Here is an 18,806-nt window from a genome sequence, read left to right on the forward strand (position 1 = left end):
TGTTATTATTCTTTTGAACGTTTTCTTTTCTGTCAATTGAATGAAAAAAAAAGGAACGATTCTCCTTCAATGTTTATTGCATCACGATTCTCTGCATCCAAGGAAAAAGTAATCTTCACGGGTTGGCACCCATAAGTTCAAACATTTATTTAATAAAAAAATTATTCGATAAAATTCAATTCTTATAACAACTTCTAACTCCATCATTCTATTTGTCCTTTATCCTTTCCAATTTATTTTTCTCTGACTCGAGGAAGAACAGCATAGTCTGTGCAATCGATACAACTTGGAAAACAGTGATGATTTGAAGTTAATTCGAGACGATAATAAAAATCGCAAATGTATCACAAGTTTTAGTAATCTCTCAAAGCAACTTCGATCGAAATTTTTCAACTTTAACTCTGGTTAATGCTTCAACTCTGTTTAAGGAAAAGGATGTTGAAAAAGTGTCACAGAGCCACGGTCCCAGGTTGGTTAATTGTCTAGGGCAGAATAATTGTCTCGGTTCTGGAAAATCACAAGCTTTGTTTTCCTCTGCCTCTGTTAGAGAAACGACCCATAACGAGTGGGAGGAAAGTGCAGAACCCGCGACGTGAAACAAATGATGAAGATACGGAAAGAATGAATGGTATTACGAACGAACCGAGTCACGATTGTTTCCAGTGCTCTTTTGTTCAATATGTCGAATCGTTTCTTTAAGGCGAATGTATTGCCATTTATTCGTAGGATGGTATTGGCCAGGGACGAATAAAATTGATTTCTTTTCTGTGAAATTTTTCATCGTAATTATCGTTGGAAACGTGCGACTTTTTTTTTACTTGTCGAAAATAACGTCGTTACGCAATTTTACTTACTTTATTCGCTTTATCACAGCTGTGAAGAATACGTTTTTATGCGAATAAATTGTTGTTAAAATTATATTCATAGTGGAAGTATTTTATTAATGATTATTTTATAGAAAGAATTTAATTTCTCAAATCGATGATGATGGTTCACGCGCACTAAATTCAAGATGAATTCGATTTTATTTCATTGTCTTTCATTTTTGTCGTTCCTTATCTCGTGATAAATATAATTTAACGTCCGTGCTGGTCGCTAAATTATTTTTGAAACGTCTTGTACGTTTCACTTTTAGAGTTACATTATATACGGACTTTCGAACCGGAGACCGAGAATATCTTTCTTCTTGCATCTATGTAACGCAATCACGTGTAACGGTATCTGCTCTGATAAAACCAAGATTTTCGCAACCGACCAGCAAAATATAACAGAAGTTCGCTCATGATATAATGCTATTGAATTTCATGCAAAATTATTCATCATCGAGGAACAAATTTTCGAGTAAATTTATTTTGCTCAAATGAATATGTCGTAGAAAAAGAAAAGAAAAGAGATTGGAAGATTTAAGTTACTTACTACAAGTCCTCGTCCTCCCTTCATCGATGAAAAAAATATTATAGAAAGTTAAAAAAGAATCTTGTACTTGAACTTTCTCGTTGCTCTCGACATTAATATTCATGATGAAAAGCGGGAATTATCGTTAATATCAATCGAAATTTTATGTTCCACTTTGACTGAAAAATATATCTACAATTACTTTCTGATCTTTCCAAAAAAAAAGTATTAAACTTTTTAAGAGTCCATTTCTAAAACTTCTTTTTACTATCTTTAATGCCTACGATAAAACTGGACAAACATCAGCAAACCCCAAAATCAGTCTAAATCCCAACAAACTCTAAAATCTCTTCAAAAACGTAAACCTGATCTTCCAATTCTAAACTGCTTCCTCTAAAATTCATCGTTTGGAAACTTTGGAACCACAGAAATTTCCCTCCTCCCTCGACTATTCTATACTGCCAAACACGAGTGAAACGAATCCTCGTTTACCTCGTTGAGAGAAAAAAAGAAAGACGAGAAAAGAGGAGAACCTTGCGCGTTGACCTTGACTCGGACAGTTCCGCATTGCCAAGGCTCGAAGGGCCCCCCATCTGGGAGAAGGGCCACTAGAAGCTGCGCTCGTTCACTTCGACCTTCAACTTGACCGGTTCGACTCGTGCCCTTCTCCTTGGTCGTCGAGGCAAGCGTGACCGCTTCGAGCGCGTACACGATTTTAGACGCCGGGGTCCTTGACACCTTCGACAGCCATTGACAGTCTCGAACGGTCGCGCTCCTTCCATTTCCGCTTCTGTCCCAGCGGAACTTGCGACTGCAACAGAGATCAGCTAGCTTTCTTAATGGGAGAGAGCCGATCCACTGCTTGGTTTCTTATAATTTTTAGATACCGGGGGGGAAAGAAATGAGAAAGAACAATGGAATTGGTGGAAGAGAATGGCCTGTTATCTGTGCAAGAGAAATGAGAATCTTTCCATCGATGAGATAGCATTTGGTCTCTTGTGGTTTTATGTGTATAGAGATTTTGGAAAGTGGGGAAGAGAAAAATTGGTGGGAGAGAATGGTCTCTTATCTAACAGAAATGAGAATCTTTTCATCGATGAGAGAGTGTTAGATGATATTTGGTCTAATTTTATGCGTAGAGATTTGGTTTCTTGGGGAAAGGAGATTTAGTGGAATTGATCGATGGAAGAGGATGGTCCATTGGTCCATCTTCGAAGTAATACGTGACTTCGTGGTTTCTTTTGGTTTTTTTTGGGGGAAAAGGAAGGATTTTTATCAAGAAGATTGAGGAAAGATGGTAAATTGAGTGTTGAAAAAGACATATCGTGCCAATTGTTGGTAATGAAATTTTGAAGCGGAAAATTAAACCCGAGATAATAGGATTACCATTAGTGGGTCGAAACAAAGAGAGCGAGCACGGGTCGGTGAAAGTTTAAAGTCTTTGCAACAATATACGTTTTTTACGATTTCTAAAAATTCTAAGAATATTCTATCCATATCGATAATTTTCAACGATCTCTTTTCTTTCTGGCAGGCCCTGGGCCAGGACGTTCTAATGGGGACCAAAGAAGAAGAATGGGGCAACCATGGGTTGATCGTGCGGGATAAATCCTCGCAGGGAGTGGTGTTGAGGGATCGTTTGATGACGGATGCCGCCCTTGGAGGTCCACGACCGATCAAGTCCGAGCACAATTACAGCCTGTTGACGTCGAGCCCCCCTCCAAGCCCCGCGACACCCGGTGCCAACCCTCACACGCCTAATTCCGGATCGTCCGCCGACAGGGTTGGCGCTTCCCTCTCCGCAAACAGTTCCAACTCCATCGATTCTACTAACATGGATCACCATAAATCGTTGGACATTCGAAGCAGAATCGATGGTAAGATCTGGTAAATTAACGCCTTGGAGGATTTTTAATTTAATCAGCAATTTTATTATTAAATCATAGCCGATTTGATAGGAAATTTTTGTCTCTGTATATATCAATTAATTTGGAAATATCGATGTGTCAATATGTATGTTTAAATGATTATCAAACAAATTGCAATATCACAACAAATCATTACCAATTTTTCACGCCATTTTCCTTTTACAGCGTAGAAATTTCTAATATTACAAATTTATTAATAATCCTCATCGTACTCGGCGCAACGTGAAGCCGCAAGAATCTATTGCTCACCTTTCCCACACTCAACTTTCAAGAATCTCTTCCCTGACATCGTTACAGTGCATCACGTCCAATGGAACGATGCTAATGCACAATAATACGTATACATATATCATACCGTCCTCTCCATAACAGAATCTCTAACAGGGGAAAGTATAAAGTTACAGAAGTAACAGGAGCCTGATAATATTGCTAATTCGATGGAAATCCGTGCAATTGAAAGGCAATCTTCTATAACAAGTGATTCTCGTCAATTTTTATCTTCTTTTAGAAGGATAACGAATATATATAACATTGGAGTATTAATTTTTTTTTAATTACACTTTGATTCCCTTTAACAAAAATATTCAAATTTATAAACTGTTCAAATATACACACGGATCATAATACAGATTCATTCACATACACATGTTGTTCTTCCATTAACTTTTTATACCATTCTTATCTCGTAATGGTATATCAGTAGCATATGATGGCCTTCCTTGCAATTAATTTACTCGAGATCTCGTTGCGTGCACGCATGTCTCTTCGATTCGAAATAGCACACACGTAATCTCTCGTTCTCTCAAATAAAACTTGTCACATATTGTGTCGAATGTAACCAAAGAATTTGCACTATTTAAAACGAAGGACTGCATTTCGATTTCCAGACATGGAGGAGGAATGTTTCCCGGCGATCTCGATGAACACCGCGTCCGGACGCGACGACCTGTCCTCGTCGTCGTCCACGTCCTCTACCTCAACGATTATCCTAAAGAGAAGGAACAACATAGTACCTGAAGACGTGGAGTGCAGCGAGATCAAAGGAGAGCCGATCAGCGCGCCTAGCAGCCCATCGGAATCGTGTCAAACGACGACAATAGTCGACGAAAAAAATACGATAACCATGGTGTTTCCTCAGAGTCTTCATTTCTCCAAGAATCACATGTCGCAGACAAGCGACAGCGAGGAAGATGACGATGAATTTTATCAGGTGCTTCGTCGTTTCATTATTCTCTCTCTCTTTTTTTTTTTCAATTTTATTCGTCCAATTTCTAAAAATTTGGAATATTTACACGCTGCCCGATAAAATTTAACGATGTTTAATTAGAGATGTTTTTGCACAAGTTTTCGAAAACATTGATAATAATAATTGTTTATATGGCCAACTATTTCCAAACGCAAAATATTTCACCGGTTATTCATCGGTGTGAACGAACACCTGTTCCAACAGATGACGCCAAACACCGAATCGTAGTTAATTATCATTTAGATCGAAACAATATCAATACAGGAATGTAATAATGACACGTGTTAGAAACTGACTGTCCGACTAAAAATAGATCCCAAATTAAAATTTGTACACAAGCAGATATTGAAAACGTCTCAGAATTGGGAGAATCAAATTAAAGTATCGAGGAATTACAGTAAACTGAATTATCTGTTTCAAGTTTTAAGAAGGAGTTAAAAAAAGAGATGGAACTATCCGTGTCACAGGGTATGGAGGTGGAGGAGTATAACGGGGAGGCGAGCGACGTGAAGCAGGCGGATCTCCGCGCGTCCAGGCAGGGTCTGCCGCCGACGCCTCCGAGCAGCGCGAGTTCCGACAGCGAGGGCACCGCTTCCGCTTCCTGCTCGCCGGAACGCCGAGATTCCCAGAGCTCCGCGCACGCACAGAATCTCAGGGGCATGCTCACGCCCAGGCTTTACATCACCAACACCACGCACACCACCAGACAGCCCATCCACACACCCTTGATTTCCTGCCAACCGGTTAGCCCGAAAACGTTTCTTTCTTTTTCTTTTTTAATTAACCGATAAACGTGATCCTGGGATTAATCGATCGAGATTAACATTTCTCGAATGCATACGAAATTTGTTTGTTGCGTCGAGACGCAAATGTTTGGTATTTCTCAAAATATGTTCAATGAAAAGGTGTTTTCGAAAAATTAGTCCTTTGAATTTGTAAGTAAGTTGTCGGTCGATCGATAAATGGGGAATTGAAATAGGGAAGAAGATGGATACGTATTTGTGACGTAGTGTGAAATTGATTGGTTTGCAGAAAGGATCGACGGGAGTGTTAACATTGACGGAAGAGGAAAAGCGGACATTGATCGCGGAAGGTTACCCTGTTCCAACAAAATTACCACTAACGAAGCAGGAAGAAAAGTCGTTGAAGAAAGTTCGCAGGAAAATTAAGAACAAGGTGAGTTTTCCGACGTTAAAAAACTCGAGTAATTAGGCAATAAATTTACGATAAATTTTGTGAATAGGGATTAAGTGAGAAAAGGAAAAAGAAAAAAAAAAGAGAGAAATTAAGCTTTCAAAATTGTGCATTTATAAACGCTTCAAGGTCGACGACAACGATTACGTAAAAGCAAACGTGCTATTCATTTTTTTGATTCTATTCTGTTTTCCCTATTTATGAGTCATCGTCTAAAAGAAGATACTTAACACTTTGAGTGCTCGTTAAAATTACCAAATGTGGGCAAAAAAACGTCCTTCTCTTTTATCATTCACGATAGATAAACATAGTATCGGTATTGGTGCACACGTATTTACGTATATTTTCTTACATAATTTTTCATTAATCCTTATTTATAAATATCTTGGAGCAATTTTTTCTCCTTTTTTAATCATAATTCCGTTCTATTTACACAATCGATGTGATATTTACATATTTTTACTCATCAAACGGCAAATTGAGAATACGAAAAAATAAAGAAAGTATCGAAATGTTTATTTATCAAAAATAAATTACATTCTGAAAAGCTCATTTTTTTTTTAGATTTTTAACAAAAGCTAATAATAATGTCCAAATTGCTCGTACCAGAAATTACTTATTAAGAATCTCTTTACACGTATTTAAAAATTTAACGAATAATCGATAACGCAATCAACACCGACGAGGACTGCGAAACTCGACGCATGATCGGCTGCCTCGTGTTACAGATATCGGCTCAGGAGTCTCGACGGAAGAAAAAGGAGTACATGGACGGATTAGAAAGACGTGTCACCATGCTCACAAACGAGAATTCCTCGTACAGGGACAGGCTAACAGCCCTGGAGGACAAGAATCGCGAATTACTGAAAGAACTTCAACGTCTTCAAGCCCTGCTTCAGCTGCAAAACTCGTAGACGCGAAAATAAACATTAAATCCTCTTCCTCCAAGCCGAAGACTTGAGTCGAGAAGACACGTATTAAATATTATCGCTCGTAGTGATCCAAAGGATTCTATAAAGACTGGAGGCCGGAACCAGGGTCTCAGAACGTGTTCCTCATCGTTGAATTACGAGTGTTCTTTATCCTTATATAGTTTTACTTTGACCCTTGGACAATTTTCAAATTGTTATTCACTCGACTTCTTTCGTTGAATCAGTAATATATGTATATATATATAATTCGACGATTTCACAGACATAACATTTTTTTCATTTTGTCGAGTTATACGCAGTTGATACATATATATATATATATATGTATGGGATCAAAAGATGTCGTGGATTTATATATTTTCCAAGGGAACAGTGCAATTCCTTTACATTCCTGTAAAGTCTTCCTCGTGTGTAGCGGATCGAGTAGATAATCGAGAATCCGATATAAAATATTCGCCTTGGACCGCCTCGTCTTCCTGTTTCCGTGGACAGGAATCCGGGGATGAGTGCAATTCAACCGTGGAGTGCCTTGATTCGCTAATCTCGATGATTCTTCCATCGCGAACGATGAATTGAATTTTTCATTTTTTTTTTTAATTTTCATCATCGAAAAATATCGTTACTATTGTTAATTTTCGATTCTTGTGTTATAAAGATATCAATCAAATTTAATGAGAATCGATATGAAAAGTTTGGAGGAAATTTAGTTTTCAAAGAATTATCGGTTAAATCGGATGAAATCGGACAAGAGAATCGTTCGTTGTTGCCCGAATTTTTCCGAGCTTTATCGAAATTCAGTTTTCCGCGTCACAAGACGGTTTGCACATTTTTAATCTGTTTGTAGATTTAGTATGGTCGAGATCGAGAATTATAAAAACTGAAGAACTAAAAAATTATGAACTTTTTGTGAATAACTTCTTCTCATTGGTTTTTTTCTTCTTCTTTCTAATTATCAGATTACCAAAAAATTTTTTGACTTACCATAAAGAGAGACCAAAATAACAAGAAATTTTTGATATTTATTTAATTAAAAATAGATCATTCAATAGATATTCCAATTCATTTAACGAAAAGTATATATTTTAAGAATCGCTATTTAAATTTGATAAAATTAAAAATATATTCAAGAAGATAATTTTCTTTTCTTTTTTTTTTCTTTTTTTCGTGCAAAGCGAAATGAACAAAGTTCGATCGATTTTTAATTCGAACTTTAAAAAACGAAAACGAAATTAAAATAGACATCGATGGGACGTTTCATAATTAAAACAAATGACGAGGATTAAATTTGAAGCGAGATAGCGATAGACGAACGTTCGCGTCGACTATCGAAATATTTAACGATGCATTTTTCGATCGATCGCAATCGATATTCGATCGATAATTTATATTCGATATATTAGATTTTCGTCCGAATAATATAAAAATTAGAAATGTGACGAACGATGTAGTTGAAATAAATATATAATGATAAGACGACGTACAATTGAAACGATGAATGTTCATCGCGTTAAGTATAGGAATTATAGATAATGAATAATTTTAGAGCGAACAGAGGTGCGTAATTAATTAATTAATTAATTAAGATTAAAAAAAATATTTTATATAAAAAAAATTCGATGATCGTCTGCGCCTATTTTCTCGAGAGAAAATTATATGAATAGATTGAGATATAAATCATATATATATATATATAAATATATTTAAGAACTTATTTATAAGTTAGCATATTTTAAACGCGAGATATAGATTTGTACATTATATTTGTTAAAGAAATTTTATTTACTTGGCCATCCATAATGGCTCGTTTCATCGTGGTTTTAAGAAAAACACTGTGCAATCACTTCGATTTTTTTCTTCAAAGAATGCGCCACATTATATATAGGAGTAATATTTTATAGTTTTTATTTTACTATGATACTAGGTGCAATCTGATTCGTGGAATGATAAGAGATAAACAAATTTTTCGAGAAATGGGAAATTTCGAACGATATATTTTTAATCGAATTATTTTTGAAAAATAATACATTTTTAAAGAAAATTCCTTCTCGATATTAGGGGAAATATATTTTTTCGATCAAACTTTTTTTCAGAAGATGTTCGTTTCGAAAAAGAAATTCGTTCCAAAAAAAATATTTACGAAGAGAAAGAGAAAATTTATTTCCTATCAAAGAAATATTGTTTGGAAAAACTTTTTGTGCAAAAATAATTTAAAAAAAAATATATCTTTTTAGAAGAAAATTGTGTAAATAAAAAGTTAGTTGGCCAACTACTCTTGAGAAAATATTTGACTATTTTATTTTATTTTACGTTAGATTAGATCTTGCAATTTTACGACGAATCAGATTGCACTTTATATATTCCATACTCGCATTTTATCGTCGAATTTCGATTTAGGGGATATGATGTTTTTTCGTGTTCCCATATCTAATAGGTACAAATATCATCGGTAATGTCCACGATCGTGCAAAATTAGGATTAAAAGAGGCATCGACGAATGATTCGCAGAGAATTCTTGTCTCGAACACAAGCGCTGCCATTCGTTTCGAATGACGATCTTCGAAAGTGGATGAACTTTTTAAATATATTATTAATCACGTAGAAGAAGAAAATATCCGAACGATACCGTTTCATTAATTTTTCTAATAGAAATTTTATTAACACATCGAATGCCATGTGAGTTAAAACTTATCATCATTATATGACAAAATTATACTTTCTATGTTGTAATTAACGAAAAATAGAAAATTGTATACTATATTATTATTGATCAGAAATAAGAGAAAACTAATTTTAGAATGTGTTTTCGTAAGGAGAATGATTATACTCGAAATGAACGATTGGCTTGAAAAATTCTAAGAAATGATGAAATAGTTTCTGCCTGCTTTAGTTGGCTATTTCAAGCTCCAAGTTGGACGAAGCTTCGGCGTCTGAAAATTCTATTTTTATGCCAGATTCAGTGGATCGTTTGAACAATAACAAATATGCTTTAGGCAGTACAGTTTAAAATCTGAAAGATATTTTTTTGTAAAATAAATTGATAATGTATCTTTGGCAAAATTATTGGTTAAAATAGAGAAACAGTTAATTCCTTTTTTTAACTTTTCATGTTTTTGGGAAAATATTTTTCATTGGAATATAATAAAAAAAAATTTTTCTACAATCAATTGTCTTGTATTTTAAAAAAAGAAAATAAAAGAAATTATTTTGGGAGCAAACAAATTTAACTCTCATGGCACTAAACGTATTAAATAAAGATTCGAACGATCTTTTGTAGAATAATTACAGGGACCAATAGGGATTTGATGGCGCATCTCTCATTCCTTCGTCGAACGTTTTCGATCACGATCGAGGTTTCTCACGCAATTTTGCGATATCGCGTGAAAAATTGCTTATGGCTTTGATCCAAGCCTTGATTCAATTGGATTTGAACTTCAATTAACTTATCTATCCGGTATAAACCGACCAGAGGGAAAACTTTAAATATGATCTCTTCACAGCTCGATTAATTCAAATAACCGAATTCGAAATATTATAATGGAAACGCAATGAAAATTGAAATTTTAAAATTTCAAGATTTTCTTAGGTTAAAAAAAAAAAATTTACAGACAGTAAAAAATATCAATCTTAAAAAAAAATTTACCAAACCGTCGTGTCGTGCGTTTACAATAAACTTATTCCAGAAGCATATTTCTACGTTATTTTTACGTCGTGAATATATCGTATTCATGGTGAAAAAGTGAAAAAGTGCGTAAAAAAAATAACACTGACTCAGTCTCTATCAATTACTTACGTCTAAGCATATCCCAGAACGTGGATATTCTTACCGGCTTAAAGACCGATGTGCTTAACAGTGTTTCTTTAAAGGGGATATTATTTCTCTCTCTTTTTAAGCTACGATTGGCTCCCTTGCCTTGTTCAATCGCTTATCGATGCCTGTATTTGATATAATTTGTCTTGATATTTTCAAATTCAAAAAGAAAAAAAGAAAAAAAATATCATTTCATCTAAATGTTATTCAGAAGAAAAAGTGCATGTACCCACATTATACCATTATTGGTGGAAATATCGCGTAAATTTACGCGAGGAAACCTCATGGATCGTTAGATAAGAATCATAGCCTGGCACGTAGGTGATCGTAATTTCGTGTGTACAAAAATGCCAATTGAACGCAGTTTTTATCGAGAATAAAAAAAATATATAAGCGAAAGAGTTAATTTAATATATTCTATGAACGAAGCTTTATATAAATGATCATATATATATATATATGTGTGTGTATATACATATATATAAATATATATCTATACATAAAATATTTCCATATAAACAGATAATATATGTATACACTAAATATACACGTATTTACAAACCTATATACACCGAGAGGTAGGAGATATAATACACAACACACGCGCGAATTATACATTTACTAGGTCTCATTTATCGCGAGAGAAAAACCCGATGAATCGTTCGTAAAATTCATTCGTTGCATTCGCATTCTCTACGATATCGTATGCATTATATTATTTATCCACAGAGTCTATATATATATATACTATATATATATACGTGTTAGCTATGCGACGACTTATCCTATTATCCCGACGAGTGTCTTTACGCGATTACGATGATGTACAGCGGTAGCCACGTGTACGATGTTACACGTGACCTCATTGCGACTAATTTCGAACGTTGTACTACAAGAAATAAACACATGTGACTTAATATTCTTGCTATGTGTTCTCATCCCGCTAATTTTATTACGTTTAGTGATCGGATTCGAATGGATTTTTCTCGATTGAATCTCGATTACGACGTAACTTCTATTCACGCGAATTCTACGTTATAATAGAATTCCATTTAATGTGAAACTTTCGTTGTCGATTTATAATTTTGTATACGATGAATTATGGAATATTATTTATATGTGGATTTCGTTTATTTTTTCTAGGTCTGATCGAATCGTGTCAAGAAGTCATGGATAAATAAAAAGAAAAAATGAATCATAATTGAAATATTTATTTCCAACAATGTGTTCGAGTAATGTTATAAAACAAGGATTTTTAAAAGAGGAAGCGAAATATGAAGATTTGAGTAATTTATTTATTTATTTAAATAGAAACTATACGCAAGCAATCTTAGTAAACTCGGTTAACTTTAGTTTCTATTGCAATCTTATATATATATCATTCTTATTGGTACAATCATGATAACTGGAAGAAATTATATTCACGCACGAGGAGACAATGTAATCGGTGTATGAAAACAACGATATGGACTAAATGCAAGGATCGATTTGAAAATCAATTGTTCTCTCAAGGCCAATTCCTCACTTCAAATAACTTTATGTCATGCAAGTTAACTTTATCTCTTAGAATTTCATTACATTTCTATTATTATTCCTCCTCCGTATGTAGATTCTCAGAGTGGATAAAATAAGTGATAAAATAAAAAAAGTGATGTCATTCTTTATATCTTATTTCTATTAGGTTTCAGTAAATTATTGCTGAATTAATTTAAATACAGATCAAAATTAAATTGCATTATTAAAAAAATTGTTTTAAAATTATTGCTATTTTTCAAAAGAAAAACGAATGTGTCAATATTTAACGTTTTAGTCTGATTATACAAAATAGTTCTTGCATCAAATTTATTAAATTTAACCAACTAGATCTTTATAATTCAATATATATTTTCTCACGTTTCAATTAACATTGTTAAAGAACCATTGAAATTTAATAATATCGATAATACTATTCCTATTTTGTTGCAAGTTTTCATCTATATTTCACATCTATTTTTAAAACTTCTTCGCTTTCTACGTTTAGCTTCGATAATTTTCAAATTTGTTAAATTTTAATAAGACAGGAAAACGTAAAATACTAAGAATTGTACGAGAAAGATCATTGATCAAGATCCACTTCCTCGATCTGATCCTCTTCCACTTTATCCTTAAGGGTTGCCAAACTCAGGGGTTTTTCCATGTCCAAAACTTCTCCTTCTTCCTTACGACCTTTTCTTTTCGATCTGTACAAAGGATTCTCGAATCTTCCTCCTGAAGATGAATCTTTGTTATCCGTTTCTTTGTTCTCGAGATTTGATTCACAGGCGACCTCTGTTATTCGAACGTTACCCTCTGAAATATTTTCAAAACGAGCGAAACCGAATGGTTTGCCAGCCTGATTCTTGTCCACGCGAACTCCATCCCTTATCGAGGAAAATATTTGTGTGCACGCCGTCAGAATTCTGAAAATTATTTAATACGAAATCAATTTTGCAGTGAGTTGCAAAAATTAAAATATTCTACATTCTTTTCTATTTTTTAAATTTTTCTGTTAGATTATCTTCCATGAGAGGAGATAGAACGAGAGAATATTAATATTTTTAATTCACAAAGTTTGAAGAATTATTACGATGGTTGTATTAATTATTTCTTAAATTGAAATATCCAGTCCAATTTTTTCACTTCTTATTATTCACTTTTTCCACTTAGAACTTTGTGACATATTCGCTGTAATTCGATTTTATAGTTTATATTTAAAATTGTATTATATGCGTCCTCTTAACTGTCGATGTGGAGCAAAATGAGAGAAGAAGTTAAAAGATTAACGAATTTTATTTTTTCTTTTAAAATCAATACTTTTAAGGAATAGTTGAAGAACTCGATTATGCAGTTTAAACGGTTCTCCTTTTTTAGAAATTTACATTTTCCTCTTATGAATATTTTTCATCAAAGTTCTGTAACTCTTAAAAATCGTCTCAAAAAAGAAATTACATTAATACATATTATCGAGCATAAAATTTCATCTCGTCATATTTTGACAAAATATTATTTAAGAAAATTATTTTTTTTCAATGGTCACCAACAATATTCCATACATTAAATTATGAATTATTGTAAATTTCAGATATAATAGAATTTAAAAAGGTTTCAAATATTATTTTCTTCTTTCTTTTTTTCTCGTGATTTGAAATTTTATCTCATAAATCGTTCGATTAAATATATATGTACATATACATTTTCTTTGTATCTCCATTATGTATTTCAGTTTCCAATAATTTGTCAGATAACAAAGTTTAGAAATCGCAGGTGTTTCAATATACAATTCGGTTTACCATGCGCAAACATGTGATATCACGTGGAATCGAAGCAATCTCCGCTGTTTTCCTGATAGTTTCGTCGCTTGAAATCACGCGAATTAATAAAAATTTCCCCGTCTCAAATAGAATTCATGACGATTGTTATAACAATTAACCAAAATAACATCAATCTTTTCAAACTTGAGATGCAATTATTGAAAGTATTTTCCACAATTTCCTTTAAATTCTTTTCAAAAGATTCATTTTAACAAATATTCACATTTACTCCTTTTCTTCTTTTTTTTTTTTTTTTTTAAAAATTACAAACATTCAAACTTGAAAAAAGAAGTAAAAGCAAAATTTATATTCACGAATGTAATTTTTTTGAGATCTCGATAAAACGAAGATCTAAAAGTGTAATAAAAAAATATGTACCAATAAATTCTCACTGTAATTCACCAGTGAAATATCGTCCAATATCGTGACAATTAAAAATTTATCCAACGACTTCTTCTTCTTTTTTTTTTTTTTTTTAGACAACGTATTTCGTTTCGACTCTCGTCTAGAAACATCCTGAGGGGAAGTTAATTTTGCAGACATCCGGTTCATAGGAGTCGCAAGTACAGCAAGCAGTTTTCCCTCATGTTTCATATTCCGCGTAATTACTTTTTCCATCGCATTTTTCTTCCATTCTTCTTCCCTTTCCTTCCCTATCCTTCTTTTCCACGTTTTCGTTGTTTCCGCCACTCGACACTATTCGCCATCGACACCCACATGTCGGATATATAAGGGTCAAATGGGACGAGCTTGATATGGAAAAGCTTCATAGCAATTTTTTTGCAATGAACTCCTCGTTGAAATACTCATTTCCCGTTCTCCGTTCCGCGAAAACGTGCATCGTTCAGGTATTTTTGACGAGTTATTAATTTTCCTCTCTCTCCCCTCTCCTCCAGTCATTATTTCTTTTGATTTCTTTTTTTGGCCTTTTGCCTTTTCCATTCTCTCTCTTTTCCCTTTGCTTATGCTAATGTATTAAATCATCTTTCGATGCAAACTTATTGAAAATTTGAAAGATCAGGAAAGGAATTTAAAAATTTTAATTGAATCGTATTACATCGTTTCATTTAAAAAAAAAGGAAAAAACTCTTCTTGATTCATATCGATCGTAAATTTAAAAAGATAAAAATAAAAATAAAAAGGACATCTCTCACAGAGAATAATCTTTCCACTATTTCTCTTTACGATCCCATTGTACCCCATAAATTTTTTAAATTACTATCGTTTTAAATCAGCATTATTAAAATTGTTCATCAATTCTCATAAATATAAAGAGATATAAAGATATAAAACGGTGAATAAATATCACGATTTTGTTATACATATGGAATACGCACAAATATATACACGTTCAGTTTCTTTCCAAGAAAGCCTGTAACACGATTAATATATTACTTACTGTCTGTAGGAGTAGCCAAAGTACAAGAAGACGATGAATAAAAGCGCAAGGAGGATCAATGGTGTAACGAACAACGAAGCTAGCGCGACAGTTGCGCCATTCTCTCGCAAAGCGGCACCGGTCACTTCTGCGGTGAAAACCTCGATTTTCATATCTGTGAAGAAAGAAACGAGAACGAATGAGTAAAATATAAAAAGCAGGAATGGACGACATTACATAATATAAGTTACGGAATTTACTCGAAAGGGTTCTCTTCACGTCTTCCAACCCCTCGAGAATATCGATCTCCGAGTAATCGCCCTTTTTCTTTATCAGAACCTCGACACCCCCGCTCCAAGTACGTCTCACGTGCCAAACAAGCTTCTCCCGCCCTTCCAAAGCTTCGTCTGCGGCAGCCTGGACCAACGACAAAGACGTCTTGTCCGTCAGAGACAAACGACCACCGCAATATCTGCAGCAATGCCCTTCCACCTGAAGTTCGTTCAAAATATCAAGGATTTCGATGATAATTCTTCTGGTAAAAGATATATATATATACGTATCGATGATGTTAATCAATTTTTCACTCACCCACAGTGGATACTCGCAGGGGGAGTATCCGCACTTTGGTCTTTGAATGGCGCAAATTTCCTCGAGGTAGTAGCCGTTAGGATCGTCCTGGCAGGAGCACTTTCCGCAATTGTATTCGGCGTATCTGTGAGATTTTGAATTATCCTTCAGTTAAGAAGGGATATTGTGAAAGGATTAATAATGGAAGATTGGAAAGTTAAATTTGAAGTAAGAGTATTGCTGGCAAGTTGGAAAATTTAAATTTCTGTTACCACTTACCTCACGGTGGATATACCTTTCTCGAACTCCCTTCCAGTTTCCAAATCTGCCCATTGCCAGGCGCTGTATGGATACTTTTCATCGCTCGTTCGAACCGATTTCACTTCGATGCTTTTCATCGGCAAAAGAACGCTGAAGACCCGCCTTTTCTCCGGAAGAACTACGGTGTCCTGACGGCAGGGCACCTGCTCGAGATGAGGCGCTGCCTCCGAGCTACCGTTCCAATTTTCTGGATCAGCCCAAAACAAGTGACCAGATCTTGACCACTGACTGATTCCCTTTGACGACTTTCCCGATTCGGTTAACTTTTCCAATGGAATTAATTATTAGGGATGGTCATTAATGGAAGAATATATTTTTTAAGTAATTTTTATTGAATTTATTTGCTATCTTTCGATAACAGAACGATAATTCCTTGATTCAATTTTGTAGATTATTAAGCGTGAAGTGAAAAAAAGATCAGATCGGAAAATTATCTGATTGTTTTTATATTCAATTATGTACTCTCAGGTAAAAAGATAATGAAAAAATATTTTATTCAAGCGAGATAATTTTTAATTAATCATTAAAATTTATGATTATATTTGTTAAATTGTAGTTTATATTCTCATAACTTATTTTAATTTATAGATGTTAGTAATTTGGAAAATGTCACATTCAACCAGTACCATATCTATCACATCTCAATAACCTATTTAAATGATAATTTAATTTAGAGATTTGAAGATTACACTTGTTAAATATAAATTCAATATACCATTAGTTTAATTTATCATTGCCCTAATTGCATTAATCCACAATTGTATCGATCCAGGACTATATATCGATGTTAATAATCTGTTTCCACAAATTAATGAACGAAAATTTACGCTTTATACCTGTAATCTTCCGTTTCTAGATAGGACCAAGGATCCAGTTCTGGCCAGATCAATTCCAGAGAGTCTCAGATTCTCGGATTTCCCAATTCCCACAGCGTGTCTCATGTCCAAAGGAAACGTCACGTAACTATCTAATTCCGGTATACGTCCTCCAATCCAATTTTCAGCCGTCTCCCATTCTAAATTTGGGAGCCAATATTTCTCCACGCAAATCGACGATTTTAACGTTAACGCGAAAAATATCCATATTGTTCGAATCTCGCGGGAGACTCTCACTTTCATATCGAACAAATTCTTTTTTCAAACTTCTTTCTTAATCGATTAATTAAATTATTTATTCGAAGAAGTGATAATTTCAGTTCATTTTTTTTTAATTAATCGAAGATTTTAGATTTCAGAGGAAGTATCCGAAGTATAATGGAAATAGTGAAAAGGAATAAGGTAAAAATTTTTGGCACAGATATCAAACTAAGCTTGAAACGACTAGGAACGAACGATTGTCGGGCTAAACTATCAGAAACTGAAGCGGATAATTGGAATCGAAGGGGCGTGCCAGATTTACGATATACTGCTACAGACTTGTTTTATTATCTCTATTATTTAGCTTTCGACGATTTTCACTAAAATAACCGCGTGGAAGATCATTTTTTAAAAAATATATTCACACGTATTTTCATACGTATCCAATTTTTTTATTTGAATTGGAATACTTTTAATCTAAAAAATTAATACAATGTTTAAAAATTTTAAATATTGAAACTGAAACGAGGCATTATTGCAATATTTCGTTTGCAGCTTTTTTTCCATGGAAAATTCTGAGGATAAATAATTTTTTCTTTCATCAATATACAAGGTTATTCAAGGAATTATAAGCTCCATTTTTTTCGTCTCTTTTTCCCTTTCCTTTTTTTTTTTTTTTTTTTTTTTTTGAAGAACATTTATTCGTCAAATGTTTGAACAAAAATTTAAACAAAGACTTGACTTAAAATTAACATTTTAAAAATAATACGATAGTTCGTGGTGTTTCTTTTATTCGAGTAACGATCAAGTGTTACGTTTAACATTTACATGGGTTTTGGAAATATACTTTTGAATTCACGATTGGACACAAGCACAGAGCTGGGTTAATTAGGCTGAAATCAGGAAAAATTTCAATTTTTTATTACACAATGATTTTTCGTCCCAAATAAAATTCCAAATTTCGATCCGCTTTCGAAATTTTCCAGAGATGATTAAAATAACATTGTTAATTATTTACGAAATATTATATTTCCAAACGATGAATCGATATATGATTTCGTGAATAAATAAAAAAATGTAAATAGCAGGTTTATAAATGCTTTATTGAAAATTTGTGACAAAAACATGTGATTTTTTTATTCGAAATCATGGAAGAAAAATAATGGAATTCATTTTTTATAAATTCCTGTCAACACCAGAACTACCCAGAATGCGTAATGTTAAATATATCGATAATTATAATAATAATATATATTAATACATCTTCCCTTTTATATCGGTACATAGATCTTGCTTGTGCTCGTTTCTTTCCGGCCAAAATCCATTTGTGCCATTTTGTATCCCTGATACAATCGTGTTTCTATTCTAAAAAGCTAATTAAATATTCATCATTGAGTAACATCAGAATATTATTAGAATATTTGCCAAAAGTATATAGTGTGGCAAAATGTGGGAAACTTGATTACGGTAGTTCTAATGTTAAAATCTGTGTAACATCGTATCAGCGATGAAATGGCTTATTACATATTATTATCATTATCATTATCATTATTATTATTATCAATTTAATGAACAAATTTATCTATACAATAGGAACTTTAATAAATCATTTTCAAATTAATATTGTAA

At 33.5% G+C, this 18,806-nt stretch overlaps 2 protein-coding genes across 2 annotated transcripts in view; one reads left to right on the forward strand and one right to left on the reverse strand.

Moving 5' to 3' along the window:
- Positions 1-11,422, forward strand: part of LOC107995287 (cyclic AMP response element-binding protein A) — a 37,654-nt gene extending 26,232 nt beyond the window's left edge. Inside the window, exons 3-7 of the mRNA XM_017052685.3 lie at positions 2,930-3,272; positions 4,211-4,533; positions 5,037-5,312; positions 5,602-5,745; positions 6,492-11,422. Of these exons, the coding sequence (XP_016908174.1) occupies positions 2,930-3,272; positions 4,211-4,533; positions 5,037-5,312; positions 5,602-5,745; positions 6,492-6,677 (1,272 nt within the window). The 3' untranslated portion in view covers positions 6,678-11,422. The remainder of the gene's footprint in view (positions 1-2,929; positions 3,273-4,210; positions 4,534-5,036; positions 5,313-5,601; positions 5,746-6,491) is intronic.
- Positions 11,423-11,694: 272 nt separating this feature from the next.
- On the reverse strand, positions 11,695-17,843 carry LOC107995272 (protein amnionless-like). The gene is made up of 6 exons (XM_017052663.3): positions 16,938-17,843; positions 16,060-16,364; positions 15,802-15,925; positions 15,471-15,702; positions 15,232-15,385; positions 11,695-12,941 (listed from the first exon to the last, which is right to left on the reverse strand). Exons 1-6 carry the CDS (start codon positions 17,217-17,219, stop codon positions 12,599-12,601), a joined length of 1,440 nt encoding a protein of 479 aa, XP_016908152.2. The 5' UTR covers positions 17,220-17,843; the 3' UTR covers positions 11,695-12,598.
- Positions 17,844-18,806: the final 963 nt, after the last annotated feature.

Source organism: Apis cerana, linkage group LG8 (assembly GCF_029169275.1).
Source record: "Apis cerana isolate GH-2021 linkage group LG8, AcerK_1.0, whole genome shotgun sequence".
NCBI classification, from domain to species: Eukaryota; Metazoa; Arthropoda; class Insecta; order Hymenoptera; family Apidae; genus Apis; species Apis cerana.